This window comes from Anarrhichthys ocellatus, unplaced genomic scaffold (genome assembly GCF_004355925.1).
Source record: "Anarrhichthys ocellatus isolate YVR2014 unplaced genomic scaffold, GSC_Weel_1.0 scaffold34, whole genome shotgun sequence".
Classification (NCBI taxonomy): Eukaryota; Metazoa; Chordata; class Actinopteri; order Perciformes; family Anarhichadidae; genus Anarrhichthys; species Anarrhichthys ocellatus.
Genome location: NW_022280064.1, coordinates 1,621,911 through 1,640,751, shown reverse-complemented (window position 1 = coordinate 1,640,751; position 18,841 = coordinate 1,621,911). Strand labels below are relative to the sequence as shown.

The 18,841-nt window shown below is 42.3% G+C and overlaps 1 protein-coding gene across 4 annotated transcripts in view; it reads right to left on the bottom strand.

Moving 5' to 3' along the window:
- Positions 1-2,328: 2,328 nt before the first annotated feature.
- The window catches only part of mdga2a (MAM domain containing glycosylphosphatidylinositol anchor 2a), a 156,691-nt gene continuing 140,178 nt past the window's right edge, over positions 2,329-18,841 (bottom strand). For all 4 annotated transcript variants that reach the window (XM_031865979.1, XM_031865981.1, XM_031865980.1 and 1 more), the window contains exons 15-18: positions 16,923-17,084; positions 10,491-10,621; positions 9,902-9,998; positions 2,329-8,776 (exon numbers count right to left, since the gene is read on the bottom strand). In XM_031865979.1, the coding sequence (XP_031721839.1) occupies positions 8,688-8,776; positions 9,902-9,998; positions 10,491-10,621; positions 16,923-17,084 (479 nt within the window). In that variant the 3' untranslated portion in view covers positions 2,329-8,687. The remainder of the gene's footprint in view (positions 8,777-9,901; positions 9,999-10,490; positions 10,622-16,922; positions 17,085-18,841) is intronic.

Genomic DNA, 18,841 nt, shown 5'->3' with positions numbered 1-18,841 from the left:
TTTCTCATCTGCCGATAAAGCAGCGGCGGCCCTGTAAACAAAGTGCTGTGTCGGTGCATGGCAAGGAGAAAAGGGAATAGAACGTAATGTAAAACGGCATTGTTCAGTGGTTGAGATACCAGGTGTGCATTCTAATGCGGATCTACAGGGCAACTCTCTGGCTGGCTGAAACAAAGGAGGGGGACGATAAGGGAGTGGATGAATGGGACATGCAGCAGGGTAATTGAAAGTGCTTGGGATTTTAAAGGCCAAATGCGACCAGGGGTTATCAGCCGCAGAAACAATCTGAATTTTTTATGGGAGTGACTTATTATCCGGACAAAAAGGAGGTTTGCTCCGCTTCACAGAAGGCTCACTGGATAAAACAAGATCATAAAGGCCACAAGCAAACTTTAGGGAGCTTTTAAAGAACTGTAAGATTACTTTTAGCACCTTGTGTGTAGGAACAACGTGTGGATTGTGTACTCAACACCCTTTTGAATAAATGTGCTCCAGTTACCAACCGTTCCCTTCACAGTAATTGTCTGTGTAATGTGGTGTTGATGTAATTATTTTTTCATGAATCTGCACAAACTAAATGAGATCACCACTTGGATATTTGTAAAGAGGCTTAGATCATCGCTTCTACAATGCAGGGCAAAACAAACCTGGAGATACAGGCGAGAGCTGCAGAAATTCCCGTGTTTCTGATCGCTCGTCAGAGATTGACGCTGAAAAAATGATTGTTGTGACAATGAAATGTTTTATCGTGTGAGCATGTTGCACACAGTCACACACGTGTGCGCCCACACATCACAGCCATAGCATTCTCTAAATTGGTGGGCAGCCTTAGGAAAGCCCTGAGGCTAAAGAGAGACTGATGACAAAATCTGCATAAAACAATAACATTCTCCCGCTGTTCCCTCAGGGAACAGTGCTGAAAAACAACAAAATCTGGCTCCTCCAGTCCCGGTAAAGAACTTGCCTATCAGGGGTATGGACGCAGCTAGGCCCCGGGGAAAGCTGGCTGTATGAGATTGCCTATTAGCCCCTACAGCAAGGCCTTGTTGTGTGCAAAAGCCAAAATAGTGTAAAGAGATCATCCTGACATGCATTACTTTATTTGTCAGTATTGTATAAATAGCAGAATGCAGCCTGGTCTTTTAATAACCTTTGGAAATTGTTAGAATATCTTTACAGTTAAAGCTTGGGTTACATTGGAGAAACGCAAGATTTTTTTAAATAAACTATACCAAAAAGTCCAGCCCCGTGTTGCCAATTATTTTCTAACAAAAGTAGCTAGCTACAATAGCTCCAAAATTATGCTTATGAATGTAAACACATCAGAATAAATGTACACATGACACTATTGTTAGTACTCACAGGTGTGAAGCTAGCAGCTTGAGGAAGACTCCGGTGACACGCAATCCTGTACTGCAAATATGACGCTATAGACTTACCTACATGATTTAAGATTGGCCTTTCTTCATCGCCAGATGGCAAATTGGGTTTAGCTTAGCATGAAGCATTAGCTTAGCTTGTTTCTTGCAAAAAAAAGTTTCTGTTCTTTTCTCTCCAAGATTGAAACCTGCATTGTTTACATCCATGCTTAGTAACGCGCAATCTTCATCTTCACCGCATTTGTCGGCATTTGGTGGGTTTCTTGAAACGATACGGCCACCTGTGGATCAGTGGCACACACACAGATGGGATCAATGCATAAAACTGTTGCATTGGTGTTCAAAAACTCCACAGGCAACGTTTTTTTACATAAAATGTTTGAACTTGTGATTATTCAAATAATAATAAAAAGTTTGTGGGTTTTCCTGTATGTTTAGCACATCAAAGAGGAAGAAAAGTCATTTCAGGCTGTGAACAGCAGCTTCTGCTCTATAAGCTTTCCTCAGTCTGGAGGCCCCTGCTGGCTAACCTTTGGATGACTTTCAAGCCCCTCCGCACAGCATTGTTATTCCTCCGTCTTTCCCTCTGATGTCCTTTTCTTGCTACAATCACTCACATGCTCTCAACTCTGAGAGGACAGCGAGCATGCTAGCTCCTCAGAAGGAGCACAAACTGGGGAGTACTGTCAAAAGAACAATTTGCACAACACAAAATCTTCTGTTTCCAGCCCTTTGAGTGGGAGACAGGTGGTCACTGTGGGAATACCTTGGCTTTCCCTTTGAAAAACTGTGGGGACAGAAGTGTCAAGAACAGGCAAGCCACAGAAACAAGAGGGTTTGTGTGAAAGCATTAAGCTTATAATATGGAACATTGTGTTCTATTCTATTGCACTTTACTATGTTCTAGTCTCATGCTGTACGATGAAAAATGTATTTGACACAGCCCATAAAATATTCCTTTTCTTTATTTTTTCATTAGTTGCAGGTATGGCACAAAAAATGGGTGATAAATCCAAAGAAATACAGTGAAAAAAAAGCCTGATCATATATAAATATAGAGCACAAAACAGAGAAGAGTGACAGGTCATCATTACAGGGTGTCGGCACACAACAAGATAAATAACATCACTCAAACACAGCTTTCTCAACAACCTTGATGTTATAGCATCAAATCTCATTATTTCCAGGAGTCTTTTAAAATGTGAGGCGGGGGGGGGGGGGGCGATTTCCCTTCATTTTGTCATCCTGCTGCACCGATGGTAAATAACTGGACAAGTAAAAATGGAGTCTGTGTGCGAGCAGTCATGCTGCTGCTCCTGCCTGGCCTGTGATTCCATCGAGAAGTAGGGAGATTCACTCCAACACGGGAAACAATAAAGTACCAAGAGGTGGCAGTTTCCCCACTGGTAAAGTTGTCACACTCAGCAGCCATGCCATCAAATAGCGGCATACTGCTCCTTCCCTGACAGAGTAAAATGAGATCTCTGAGATGTGTCTACCTCTCCCAGTTATTTAGTGAGACTGCAGTCAGCCTCCTGTCGAGAAGTCCCTCACTACAGCCATAGCCACTGTGTGAAAGTGAAAGAAACTCACCGCATTAAGACGGCTATTTTACTCTCGAAAACACATTCAACACAGTGGTAATGTTTCAGGTTTAATACAACAGACATTTTGTTCCTATTTGAGACCCTCATAAGAACACTTTTCTGACTGCCAAATTCAATGCGACTGCCAATTCTGACGTTTCTGGTCGCACCTAACCACAAAGCTCCCTCCCCCACTGTTGGCACCAATTTTCTTTGCTTAATCAATAAAGCAGGGTGTGTTTAGTGATAACTGGGGCTACCGGTTGGAATTATATCACGCTAGTGGAACTGAATGGTTATTCAGGGTGCTAAAATAGCGCGATGAATGGCACAATGTGACAAAGCCCTTCTTAGGTTGAACAGAAAATGAGAACATTTCCACTCAATAAGAAATGTTGGGACTGTTCCTTTTAGAGACCCTTGAAGCACTAGGTATCAAAAAATTAAAATACATGGTAAGACTAACACTTTACCAGGTAATTATAGCTGTAACCAAGTTAGTAAAATGTGAAAGTTACAGCTGAAAAAACACCTTTCAAGAAACTACATTACAGCAGCATAACAGAAATGACTTCAAGCCACAACTTTTCCACTTGTGGGTTATAATATTACAAAGTATGCACTTTCTAGGAATTAAGGCAATACTTTGTTTTAAATTACATTTCCTCACATAGCAACTGGTCATGGTTCAACTCGCATGGATAGGTTTAATCAAATTCACCACAGAACCTGGGAAAGTTTCAGCACGCTGCATGTTGCACCAATTATGTTCAATCTACAGCCTGCACAAACCCTGACAGACCACATCCTTTCATGCTACAGTGCCTCCATTTTAATGGTATTAATGTAAGCACCGGGTACATTCATCCACAACTGCATAATTCCTTTGTGTATTTGTCAATTTTCACAAAGGATGTAACAGCATTGAGTCAAGACCTTGTTTGTTTCCTTGGTCCTTCTCAGTTCAAGACCAACGTGCACCCCGTCATTAATGCTACACAAAGGCATCAACTCAAACGTGACATTTTCTCAGTAAGGAAGGTGGACCTGCATTTAAAAAAACAAAACACGATTTCTCTCCGTAAAATGTACTTCCCTCCTCCCAAATGGTTGTTGCCTTTCCCCATGCAATAACGATTGACTTGTGTTTTTAGCGGTGGTACAAAGGAAAAGGCAAGTGTATACTGTGACCGGTACTATGTAATGCAAACCAATGCAACTGACCCAAACACCTCATGTATAATGTTAGTATTTGTCAAAACTGCCAGCTTTAGTATTTGAGCTTTACTTGTCTTGACTGAATTTGATGGTACATTTTTCGCGTTGTTCTTTCCAGAGGTTTTATCTAAACTTTAACACTTAAATCAAACAAATCGACTATTTATAGCAAACAGTTCTACTTGATGGAGAAGGCTCTTCTGTTTGAACGAGCTCTGAACGACTCTGAACAGCAGCATGGACTCTGCTGGGTAAATTAATCCGCTCGTAATAATGACATGGAGGTTAAAACGTTGTGTAATCAACAACAGCAGAAAATATAGCACATGAGGTGGAGGTTTGGGTAGTGGGGGGGGGGCAGCAAACAAAAGTGGCAAACTTAAATGCTTTTGTCTGCACTAATGCCGTGCTCTATTTGAGAACGCAGTAGTCATTACTGGACAATCAGATTGCAGTACCCATACGATATCATAAATAGAGACTTTTACATTTTATATTATCATGAAAGAGGTTTGAGGTACTGGACTTAATAGATTCCTGGAGCGGTCTACCGAGAAGAAAAGAGAAGAAAAAGATAGTCACTTTAGTTTTTGTAACCCTCTATTAAAATTCATGGCACTATCATCACCACTGCAAAACCCTCGCACAAAGTGTCAAACGTAAGTGTCTGGTGTGAGAAACATCTAATACTGTGTGTGCCGGTGGGAAAAACAACACACACAAAATGCCTTGATGGAACTCTTGGCGCACATGGACACATTCAGCTCCAGCACCCCCAAACTAATCAGAAGCTACAAATACCTCAAACCCATTTCCCCTCGTTAGTTTATGAGCACACCTACCGCAACTACAGACGCCTCTAATCGTCCAGAAATAAAGTCAGTAAACACGCCGCTGTTTACATATTCAAATACCGTTAATCCCCTTCAATTGTACTTTGAAGTAGCTTAGCGGACTTTTATCAATATAAAGAGCAGAGCTGAGTGTAAGCTACTCGCCAGACTCACAACTCACGTACACACAAAGGGCAGAGGCTCACACAGGGTGCGTGAATTGCACAGAAATGAAAAATAAAGGATGTGGTGAGAGCTGTAGTACCACGGAAACAAACAATGGTTCCTTTTGCTGTCCAATTTGAGCAGTTATGGGAAAATTTGATAATACTTCCTTCACACAGATGGAAGTTTTGCAGATGAAGGTACCCAGAGTTTAATAATATACAACACAAAAGCAGGATACAAATCTGGTTTTCCATTCAGGTCTGTTTTTGAAAGGCTCATGCTGATATAATTCCAACAAACACAAAACTAATTTCAAAGTATGGCAAATATACAGAAGGGATTTTGCAAACTCAGGCTGTTATTTAGAAGCTCAAATTTTGGAGCAGTATGCTTATTTGCTTTTCGTTACCTTTGGAGACAGTTCCCCCTTGTTTACAGTCTTTGTGCTAAGCTAAGCTAACCAGCTTTCAGCAAGAAAGTGAAAAAGCTCATTCCCCAAAAAGTCAAACAACTACTTTAAAAAAGTTGAACCAACACCAAATGCGTTCTTTCATTTAAATCCAGCTGTAACTTTGAATCACTCACGTACTGTACTAAGGTGTAGCTGCTGTTACATGAGTACAGGTGCTGAGGGTGGCAGTAAAAGGAACAGTTACCAAAATATCTGAAGGAACTCGTATCCAGACTTAGCAACAGTGATGACTGCACGGGGCACTTTGGCACTTTTCATTACTTGCTATACCACAGGAGGATACAGCAACTAGCTAATGGATATTTCATCTGAGTTTGTATTTTTTGGAAATTGTGTCAAAGTCAGACGAACTTCATGTTCTTGATGTGTCCAAAACAACCTATGAAAGTCTGAAAGTTCTCATCAAAAGCACACAAAAAACATATGTTTTAGTAAAACATTACATCTAGTAAGACTGTTAGAAAAGAACTCGCCCCAGAACTCCATTTACATTCATTATGATCTGGGCCTTATGGAAATAAAAATAAAATAAGAAACTCAAGAAAGGAATAGCAGAAAATAGCTGTGATAATGTCTCTGTAATAATATCATTTAGACTATAATGGTATTATCTGGATGCCCTGAAATGCTCATCATTCTGCTGTTTTTTTTAATCTTCTTTACACGTGTCAGTTCTTTATCGCATCTTTTGTACACAGCTTTATGCTCACACATGTACATGACCCACTCAGACCAGCCCAGGCTTCCACTGAAGAGGCTACATATGCTGAGCAACCACAACACCAAACCAAACCTCAACCCAGTCCGCATTCACAAAGATTTCCTTTATACTCTTGACCGGCTTCCCTTTCTGTCCTCTAGTGTTCTGGTTGCACGATAAATATGAATGTAACAAGTAAAAAAAAAAAAGGATCAGTTTGCTGTTAAATGTGGACTTGGGTTGGAAATCCTGCGGGAGTAGGTCAGCATGTGCAGAGAAATATAAAATGGATTTTATATGTTGAGACCTTGAACTGTATGTTGTGCTTCCTGTACTCCAACATAAAACATTTATCATAAACCTTTGAATAGAGCTTCTTTAACATTTACAAGTTATACAGTTACCAAATTGGTTTACTTCTTATGCTTCCATCAGCTTTGATACTTAAGCAATGCAAAGGGAGACAACAAGAAGAGAAAGGAAGTTAATTCATCTTCAACGGAAAAAAATAAGAAACAAGACACAAGTCCTCAAAACATTTGTCATAACCAACGATGAACGGAATTTTTCATTTTCTTATTTTCTCTTTTTTACAATACATTTTTCAAAAACCCCGCTGGTTAAGGTTATGGTCTCAGGTAGATCTTCCACAGTCAATCTTCACAGTTTGTGTAAAAGCAGAGAAACATTCTCGCTAGAGTAATAAAATATCATGACTATTATTATGGTCATTATTATCTTTTATTCTCATATTGTTCCATATAAATGGTGGAGGACAGGGGCGAGGCATGTCACCCTAATGAAGAGCCTGCGGTCCCAAAGTTCCTGCTCTGCTCCCTGTACAACGCAATGTTTTATTCAGCAGTTGTTCTTTTGTTTAAAAAATGCTCGCCCGCGGGGAAGGAGAATTATGGGAAGAGAGAGTGGGGTATTCATTCGATGAAGTGTCTTCATCCTCCTGTATGATCTCGTCTTTCTGCAAAAAAAAAAAAAAAAAAAAAAAAGAGCCAGAGCCTCACTGCCACCGTCGCCGCTGTTTTCATCCAAATTGTTTCCAAACCTGGTCTGCCAGCACTGCCTGGTCAGCTGCCCTCACATTGAACTACGCGTAGGCATAGGCAAAGGCTTAGGCGCATGCACACACACAAACACACACACTTGCACGCACACAAACACACAAGCAACTGTCCCATCAGGAGTTAAATCCGGGTGGAGCACAACCCCATGCTCCCTCTGAACACGCATGCCCTCTCCCGTCAGCACTTGTGGGGCAAAAGAAACATGTAGAAAATAGCCCATCAGAGGAAACATGAACAGAGATGTGTTCGATGTTGATTAACACCCAGGCTCACGATTCGGTTTGTAATCTGAAGGCACTTTGTTTCATGGCAGAAAGTAAAGTGGCTTCTGTTCCACAGGCGGACCGCCGACTGAATATTCGAGTCGGGCCTCACTAATCGGACCTTTGTCTGTTCTCTGCCTGTCCCTCCTCTCCCTCCTCTCTGCTCTCCTTCCACCTCTCCCTCTCATGTCAGCTCCTGAGCTTGACCTTCTCTCTGCCCTCCAGTCCAGCTGTCTACACCTCCGCTGATTCCTCCTGCAGTCATTGTTCTGCCACCCTACCCTCGGTTGGCCACTTGGACTCGTGAGCACAGTGTTAATAGATACATAGGCAGCTACAGGGGGGGGGGGGTAAGCAGACGGAACTAAATGTTGCCAAAGTCCTTGTTTTTCTACAGTTCAGCACCAAGCAGATAAAGAAATGCCAAGGTGTGACTTGAGGCCGGACTAGAGTGAAAAACAAGTGTCGGTGATTGGCATCTGGTGCGAGAAAATGAAGATAAAGATACACAGAGAAAGGTCTGATTCCATGTATTTGTAAGCAGGGAAATGCTATTTCCTCTTCAAAAAGTCAGCAGTGTCTATATTCTGCCGCCTTCTAGCGATATTTTCATAACTTCATAAAATTGTTCTTGTGCTTTACAAACTGTCCGTCCTCCTTCGACGCTTGTGAACTCTTTCGGCAAATTCCAGGCGCATTCGTCACCCACCTGTCTTTGTGCTCGTAAAGATGTCCAGAGTCCTGCACCGAGGAGTTGTTTCTGTAAAAGTGGTCTCTTTAAAAAAAATTGCGCATCTTCTTTATTACTTTTTGTGGAACTTTTTTTATCACGATTTTTTTCTCTCTTTCATTAATTTCGGTCCCTCCGAGGTCTGGCAGGGGACCCCTGCTGCTTTCAGGATGCATGAATCTTTGGTGATTGGATGCCGAGGGTACAGTTCACAGACGGTGGGTCTGAATATTCGCCTCTGAGGTGACGGAGAGAAGGGTCACCTCTGACCTTCCAGGAGGGTCATCACCAAGGTGATGCATAGCAGCCATATATGGGAGGACGTGGACGGAGCCTGAGCGCTGAGATCTACAAACAGAAACAGAAAATAATGGTGGAAATTGATTTTATATACTCCAAACAACACATGAACACGTAATGAGCCAATTGTGTTTCAGGGCATAGTTCGCCAATCTTTGGAAAATACATCTATTCACTTTCTTGCCGAGAAAAGAAGAAGATTGAGAAGATGGATAGCACTCTAATGTATGTATGTATCTTTGATAAATATGAAGCCACAGCCAGCAGCTGGTTAGCCTAGCTTAGCATACAGACTGAAAACAGGGGAAACAGCTAGCCTGGCTCTGCTTTCAGTCTCTAAACTAAACTGTCTCCTGTTTCATATTCCACAAACAGACATGAGCGCGGTATCAACTCCCTGCAAGAAACAAATAAATATATTTCCCAAATTACGAAACTATTCCGAATGTAGAACTAACCTGTATGATCAGATCCTAAAACAAGACGAGATAATTCAATTTTTTTCCCCTCTTACATTAAATAAAGTCATATAATATTCATCATCTGAGATTGAAATGCATTATTCTCTGCATGACTCTGTCCTCAGCCTGGGCGACCAATCCCAAAACTCCAAACAAATTAAATCTTGTCGCTCTGAATCATAAATGGATCCATATGAAATGTAACTTGAGCAACAATCTTGCCGTTATAGAAATAATACCTTTTAGATGCCTGCTTATTTTCCTCCAATGACATGAACAATTTAAATAAGATCACCCTGATGCATGTATGGTACACGTTAGAAGGATGTCTCAGTTTGAGGAGCTTCTGGAAAAAAAAAAACATTCCTCCAACCCTAAATAACACGCACGACATCAAATGAACAGCGCTCGTCTGCCTGCCAATATCACTTTGTCAATCGCAGACCATTTGCTCTGTCCCGTTTTCTGTTTTTTCCGTTCCGTTTGTTCCTACAGCGCAATTACAGCGCTCCACTCAGCCGGCGTGGCTATCGCTCATGTGATTACAACACTGTTGCCACGGTAACCCGTGGTTCAATGCCGTTCAAACCGTCTGAGATTGGATCCCCTCTCGTAAATCAATAACCTCGTCCAATGTGGGTAGAGAGAGACAGAACCTGGAGCTCAGATGAAAAGGGGGGCACGGAGGAGGTGGAAGTGCGGTGCTACTCACTGGGCGGCGGGTCTCGACACTCCCCTTCCTCCAGCGTGACATCATCGATGGCGATGTCACCCTCGATGCCTGGTCCTCGGATGCCTTCGAGTACCACCTGCGGAGAGGAAAAACATGTTTGTCATGTTAGATGTTCAGATGTTCAGATTTGATAAGACCACAAAAAACAAGAAAATTGGCACTGCAGAAAGATTACAGCAGGTGGCAAGTGTTTGTTTCAGTCTTTAATGTCACAACATTTAAAGTTAAGAATGCTTGTGATGTTACAGTTAGAAGTAAGAGTGGGAACAAAAAGAGCTGAAACTATAATTACTTTCCACAACTGCAGTCATAAAAATGATTGAGAATATTGCAGTCCTATATTCTCTACTCGCAAAAGAGTAGGCATCCTGATGGCAACGGGTGAGCGATATTGCTTTCACAACAGCAAACAATGTCCACGTCTCTGCTTAATATCACAGCTTGTGAAGCTCCACATCAATATGCCGCCCTCAAGGAAACCAATACTTCAACATACCAACGGAAGGAAATAGAGGGCAACAAGAGGAATGCTGCTGGGTATTGGATTGATTACGTTTCCCGGTCTCACCTGGAAGGATGCTGTCGGATGGATGCTAACTTTTGCCTGCTTCCAGCGGTCACCTTGGTTCCCATTTAACGACCACACGGGACCCTCGGAGGCCGTTTGGCCCTTCTGTTTCAGGAGGGCGTTTAGTGTTCCTGTACGAGGGAGAGAGACAGTTGCACATGAATGTCAGCGTACTCACGCACAAACGCGATTCCAACGCTGTACCGTCAGTGGTTTCCAACCTCCAGGCAGTGGACCCATAGTGGGCCACGGATTCCATGCTACTGGGCCATGTGACAACAATATAACTTCATAAGTTCATGGGAGTACACTACAGGCACATTTTTCAGTCTCCCACTTATTTTTCAAGTAATGTCACGTTTTATTTGTATTTTGAGTAAATAAATAGAGACATTATTATGTCTGGAGCCCTAATCATTTGCCCTATTAAGAACACTATGGCGTTACATTGTTAAGAGAAAAGCTTGTGACAAAATTGTGTTTCGGCAGACTTCTTAGTGAGACCAAGACAGACTGTTGTGCTTACATAATATGGACCCTTCAATTTAAAAAAATAGAGAAAGTAGAGAACAAATCCTAAAAAGATCTGTCAAAAAGAAAGACGACCAATATCCATCTAAAGTATTCTAAAGAACTGTAAAACCAAAAGTGTGAAACTTCAGCGATGCTTCTGTCCTTTTTTTGAAGCATTTCTTCTCCCACATTTGAGATACACAACCACGCAGAGTGTTCAGCTTAGTATTCACACCCGTCTCCTGCATTTCAAATGTATGTATTCCTCTGCATTTGAAGCAGAGCCGAGCAGTAGCAAAGGTTAAACTCGGGTCACATGAATTGATACATCTATTAAGTTGTGATTCTGCAAGCGAAGATAAGTTATTCTCTGGCTTGTATTAATCCTAATTAATTATCACTAATGGGCAATGTGTGATGAGAATTTTCAGAGAGCATAAATACATTCCCTGTAGAGAACAGTTCCTAATGTTTCATTAGCTGCAAACTATTTATGCTCAGTCCAGCTTCTTTCCAGCTACAAGATGTTGGATGTCACTGTCGAGACAAACTCTGCATCTGAAAATGCAATTTGACGGATCCATTTTAAGTGCATTCAGTTAAATAATAACACAGAAGTACTGGCTCCCCTTGTCACAGAATAAGCCATGTACCAGGTCTGAATTGAAGACTCCCCTCAGTGAGACCTCTTGTCTGGCCCTGGGCTTTGATATAAAACTGTCAGATGATGACACAGAGTGCAACCTCTTTTCCCTCCTCTCTTGTTAGTTTTTTAATCGCCATGCAGGGAGAGAGCGAGAGAGCGAGAGAGAGCAGCATCCAAAGACCAGATCAGGTTAGCATTGACACCATATCGAAGCTCAGCAGGACCACTGCTCTGAAGTCAAGTGAATTTTACAAATATGTTAAGCATAACCTTTGCGCTGACATAACTGGTGAGCAAAGAAACAGCAGCGTCTACGGCTCCAACCTCTCTTTTGATGCATCTGTGCCTCGGCGAGGTGCCTCATTACTGTACATCTCTGTGAGGAAACGAGGGGAAGCCACACTGTATGTCACTGTTCATATTCTTTCATCAGCACAGTATACAGTACGCTTTTCCCCCGACGACGGCACAATCTCCAGTGAGAGATGAGCTCTTGCACAGAACATGACCTGCGGTTTCATCTCCCGTTGAAGTGTTTAGGATATAGGAGCATTCTTGCTGAGCCGGCTCGCTTACATTTTTCTTTGAACTCATCGCCATGTAGGTGGTAATGTCAGTGTCATCACATCCTGAGCAAAGGCATATGTTGTCTATTCTTCAGAATACCTTCTTTTTTTTAAGGAAATACCTGTGGCAGACACTTGTGAAATTTAAAAAGATCTGAGAAGAGAAAGACGTGAGTCTGGTGAAAAGTGAGAAGTAGCTCCTGGAAATTTTCAATTATGTAGTGAGGACGAGCGAGAGGGGGATTGAGGTGCAGTACCACCCTCCTTGCTAATGAAAGGATGACTCCATTGCTTCTCAGAAGGTCAGGCTTAAAACAGACTTGCTTGGTGTGCTTTGCTGGAGACTTAATCCGATAAACAAATGCGACACGGGCTCCAAAGGCAAACTTTGATGTGCGCTTCAGTAATTAAGTGTGACCTTGTCTCAGGTATTCCCCCGCTAGCTAACTATGGAGGAGTTTCTTTGAGCCTGTGCCACTGTTCTCATCAGCGTGTGGGCGAAACTCCTTATCGACTGATTCTGGCCTCCAGCGCTGCCGTGCCACAACTTGACTGTGACTCACCTCTGCAGCACAGTCCCTAAGAGCATCAAACTCCCAGCTTCTCAAGACGGAGCTGTGCCAGCTAGAACGGATTACTGAGGATGGCTCGATGGATGCCATAGACATTTTCTACCACTGCCAAAAACTGTAGAGTCACTGGGCTTCTGTCAAAGGTGTAGGTCCAAAACACAAGACAGCTATGTTTGCTGAGAGAGGTGCCCATGGTAGATAACAATGGGAGACATCTGGTGGCTTGGGCCTCCAAACATATGATTCAATGGTGCCATGACCTAACACACATCAGACAAGTATGGAAAAGGTTGTCCGGTTCCAAATGCACCAACACAGGAACCACCATGCATGATTACCAATGTAGAGGCCAGTGTGGGATCTGCATTCGTTTGAGAGGCATTCGAGAGGCTTTAAAGTGTAAATGTAAAATGTAATCTAACTACGAGCTATTTAAAACCCCGGAGACCTCGGGGAAAACAACAGTCCTCTGCAAAAAGAGAACATGCACAGCATATGTGACCATACATTATTTGGTGCATTTGTCATAAGCACTCATTTCTCTGGGTAGAAAATATCACAAACTAACATTCTTTAGTTCTGTGGGTGAATTTCTCTCACGGCCAGAGAGGCAGAATACTAAATGGAGCGTAGCCATGGAGGATCTGAGCTGGGTTTCAAGTCCTTGACATTTAGCCCATTCATCATAACACGCCAGAGTCTGGGCATGGGCTTCACCACAGACGGGGAGGGCAGGGAAGAGAGGGTCTGGCTGGCGATCAATTTGAGCAAATTGGAAATGTCACGGCCTACTCAACCTCGGCAGGGAGCCGGAGGAGCTCTCATCTCCCCGCTGAGGCGCCCTCCAACACCCCTCTCCTTATATTCTCTCCACCTCCCTTGCTTCCACCTCTCCAGATGTTTGGTCCGGCCCCCCACCTGGACACTTCCAGTAGACCTTTCCACTGAGGGCAGCTGAAAAGCAGCCATGCTAAATTTCAGACCATATGGAGTCCTGCTGTCAACTCCGTGTTAAGCTTAAAGCTAGGGTTTCTAGAAATACTTTTCGTTATATTTGTTGAAATTTTCTTTATATCCCAACAGCAATTAATAAATAAAAATAAAAAACATGGCGTCTGTGTCCGTCACAAGCCTTCCCATACACTCATAGCATGTGAAGTGTTCCACAAGGCTAGGGCAGGTTACCACCTCCAGTTCTGCCGAGTGAAGCCAATGCGGAAGAGTCTTAAAACTTGCATAGAGTAAAATAGACCATCAAGCGGAGTATGCTTTAGGGCGGGCTTACCGTGAGTGAAAGGTCGCTGCCGCTACCAGAGCCATAATCATACTCTATGTTGACGTTTACGAGGATAATGTTGCGTGTATTGTGATGTAGGAGGGAACCAACCCAATTAGGACTTTATAGACAAAAGGATACAAAACCGTCTTAAACATAGGTTTGGTATTATTTGCAGAGCTTTTGAGATATTTGAATTGAGTTGTCTGACACTACCGACATACAATGGAGATAATTGGAATCTTACGCATAGTGTGCCAAGCAGCGAAAATTCACATTTTTCAGAAAGCGATTTTCTGATTACTCATAATAATCGATTGAAAGTATTCACACTGAATAAGCACGAGAGCTCACAGTGGTCAAATTTGTCGAAAAACACTTCATGTTTCAGACCGCAGTTCACTTTCAGCTGTGAAAAGAAAACGCATTTTACTCAATAGAACAATCTGTGAGCCAGCGTTTGTATTATTCATGCAAATACGAGTCATTTAACAAACTTCAAAGGGAAATAAAATAGCTGGAATGACATAAGATCCACAAAAGAAGACGTGGCTTATAAAGATATATAAGCCAGTTTACTCAAAGAGGGAGAGAAAAGAAGAAGAGAGGAAGCTGAGTGGGTTGCTCTTGGAGCAGCAGGTCCAGCAGAAGCTCAGAGCGGAGCAGGTGGAGGGTGGAGATGGCGCCGATTCCACCGATGTCTCAGTAGAATACTGAGGTAAATGCAGCCAAATGCTCACGGTAAATTTCTTATCAAAAGAGAATTGAGTGCAGTTGCCAGCCTGTAGTGATTTCACAGTTTATTGAACATCAAGTTTGATGAGCACGAAACTGCAAGTCCCTCTCCCCTCATTGGGTTCATTCACTATCATTGCTTTGTTGTGTTTGTTGTCTTTGTTTGTTTTTGTTTACTCGAAAATATTTTTAGGGAAGTAGTATTTTTAGTTAACTGGATATTTTTGTGGTGCACTCTCTTGGTGTCATTGTCATTGAAAACATATTTTTCAATCAGCTTCTTACCAAGAGTGACGAGGTCCCCCATGAACACAAACAATCTGACAACTTTCTGTATTTATTGTTTCTTATTTTTTAAATTTTTTTTTACTGGTTTGTTGTTGGAGAGCCAAAGTTGGGAGAAGGCGATGTCGTGTACTTCCAAGCACCAACCAGGATTTGGCAGCATTTGAATCAGAATGTGATGACAGTTATTGGGGTTGTTTGGTCGCTGTCAATTAAATCTGATCAAACCACACTGGAGCAGATTAGCTGAAGTTTTGAGTGTTTAACTCTCAATGAATAATACTGAAGGATCTTTTCTTTTCACTTTAACTTTGACTTTCTCAATTAGTCATGAACATTTATTGCTATTGAGAGAAATTTAGAAAATATCGGACTTTGGCAAGTCCTAGTGCATATGTACAGAGAGACACACTGTATACCCGTCACTGTACGTGTCGGCCTTTAATTTCCACACAGACGGTGCCTCAAGGCTCCTGTGCTTATGATCTATCTGGGGATTGAAGCATCAATGCCAAAACAGACCAGAGCTCCTCAACCTTGGGAACACCGCGAATGTGCTGAGTGGTTCGTGGAAGGTTTATGAGACACATTGACATATTTTATTTTAACAAGAAACACATTAAAAGGAAAGGTTTCAATCATTCCAGAATTCCACTATGATTTGTGAAGTGACGAGCCAGACAAAACTGAGAAGCCTTTTCATAATCACAAGTTTTAATTTTTGCTATTATAGTAAATGCTTTTTGCAGTGGTTCGAGTGCACAGCATCACCTTGCTATCTAACAAACTGCTCTTATGCCAAACAGCATCCAGCCCCCATGATACCAAGACGATCCCGCAGCCCCACCCAACAGTGCCCCTCACCCGCCTCATGAACCTGTGCAGGAGCTAATGATACTGGGTGAAGGCGAGACAGAGAAATCACCAATAGAGGCTGTCAACAATGTATAAGCTTGCTGTTTTTGTACTAGATATCCAATCTTTCTCCCCACTCCCAAATGTACAAACACACACAAAAAGCATGCACTCAGAGCTGGAGCGCCTGCGAATCGGCTGATTGGGTCCCCGGTGAAGAAAGCCTAAGAGTCAGACGTTAGCCACAGATGGCTCCTCCAGTCGCTCTGCCATCTTCAAATGGGCCATACAAGGTTGTTATCTACATTCAGAGAGGAATGTATGAGCTAATGCCCAGGATTTGTGAACACACCTTTGAAGGGGTTTGTTGCAAAAATGAGATATCTTTTGCTCAAAACATCAGACAGCTGCACTTACAAAATTTTAGCATGAAAGCACAAAAGTCCCCGCTGCACCTGCCATGGGGACAAACTGTGTGAAATGACTGAAATTCTGTTGCTTGCAGGAAAAAGTGCCGCCGTTCTCCCTTGTAAAAACCCATGTAGGTGGCAGACAGCAATTTTAAGAATCTCTTCTCTCTCGTTATGTCTCAAAGCCAGTTGTGATGTTGTGCCACAGATGCTTGTCGATGGACTTTTTTTGGTAAATAAAATGTGTTGTTTCCTCATTGACTGTTATTTAGTTCTGCATAGATGAGAACGCATCTCCTTCATTTAGCAGAGAATTGCCAAAGCAATTTAAGTTCCACTTTAAGTTGCTTTTGCTGCTTAAGCAACCAAAAGCACAGACAAGTGACATATTCTTTAAAAATGAGTGCAATTATCCTTTTCTTCATCAGTCTCCATGAACCATTGAGCAATGAATATAAATGAAGATGATCTTTTCAGCAGTGGATAAACTGTATGGCAGATTAAACCCAACAGCAACACGGACGTTTGTTACAACAGACGGGGGACAATGAAGTGCCTGGGGAATGTATCTTACCTATGTGTTTTCCATACATGTGGTAGAAGAAGCCGAAGCAGTAGGCAGGTGGGTTGGTGATACCGTAAGGGTTTTTAGGGGCTACGTTGAAAAATGGACTTATGAGCCGTGCTTGCTCCCCATCCTTCCGTGGCCTTGATGTCTCAATGTACATGTAGAAACCTGGAAACACAGGGACACATAAAAACACATAAATACCTAAAATATAACAAACTGCAATGGACTTTGTTCATTGAACATTTAAACATTTGAACATTTAAAGAAGAATTGTAGTTCATTACAACTTAGGTGTTATTTTGTAGCTTTGGTCATCACTTATTTCAGTTTGGTTAACTTCATATACTCAACCCAGATTTACTAAACCACTTTATTTGAAGGTAAAACCAAAGGTAACTACATCCTGAATTGGTAATAATCCATCATTGCACACACACAACTGTGTGCACACGGTTTAAAAGGAAGGTTACACAGACAGTTTGGGTTTTTCAATTGCCTTCGCTCTTCCAAAGACATCTGGTTTGTTTCAAACAAACTGTTGTCTGATTGCTGCTCATGTTTCTTGTACCGTCGACACTTTTCCAGATGTCAGTTATTATTACCTATAGGACAAATGTATGTAGTAGTAGAGTATAAAGAGTATCTGAAAAAATGCCTTGTGGATATCCTGAGGACAAAGTCATTGTGCCTCACTGAGAAACAGTTGATTTACCCTTTGAAAGAATATGAGAGCTTTTTTCAGGCAGTGTTCAGACTCCCTGAATGCCTACTGATACACCAGCAAATCATTTGTCACTGCAAACAGCGAAAAAGCGAGGCATCAGTGGTCATTCTCAGTTGCTTTTTCAGCCGGTCAGTGATAGCATGATGGGAATGAAACCTTCCATATCAGAGATAAGGGGGCAGGGCTTTCTACGAAGGACAGTTCTCCTTTTACTTATGGCAATGACCCGGGGCGAATCGAGGCGATAACAATGGGGTTACATTGATGCTCCCCCGGTCTGACAGTCGTGGACAGCAGCGGTGGCGGCAGCGAATAACTAACAGACCTCTGATTGCGTCTGAGCCGCACGCTCTGAAGCCAAACTCTGTGCTGCCACAGGGAAGGTAGCTGGTGAGCCGCTCCACGCCCCTCCAGCCAAAATCAAATGGAATATCTCCCTCAGTTGAATCTCATATCAGATAATTTCACGCAAAGAGGAATGGGCATGATAATGAAATGCTGGACATTTTGAAACAATTAGGTGATTAAAGCCGATGCATTATTTACTGCTTCAGCTGGCGCTGGTGCCACAGCACCATAATAGCCACTTATACTCCAGCACAGATACTTTCCATCAGCAGATTCATATAAAATCCTGAGACAGATCCCTGCAAATCCAATTATATTAATTCTTTATTTATCAAGTTCTTGAATATTGAATACCTGCACTGGTAACTCACATATTGAATACCACATTCTATGCAGTATTCCCTGGTTTAGGTACCCATGGAAACAGCAACCCAGTTACAAGTTGATCAAGGCTGCTCACTGTTAGATTGTGCTGCGTCAAGCAATCGATGACACAATGAGTACAGCTGAAAGCATCTACTATGCAGCTGGGAACACTAATCTTTCTTTATTTCCACACGTCAAAAAAGTGAAATGTTAGCATATGTGTAGCGACGCAATGCCGCTAATTTACCCCATCATTCAGCAATACCGTGATAGTTTGCCACTGCACTCTGGGGATTCATGTATTCATGCATGGATTACATAAGAAAATACAGAGTGGTGTCCATTTAAAGTGTGTGCATTTAACCAACATTTTTCCAATCCAATGAGCAGCTGCAGTGTTTTCAGAGCCCCGCTGACAGCTGGCAAAAATAATCGCTTACACACACACACACACACACACACACACACACACACACACACACAC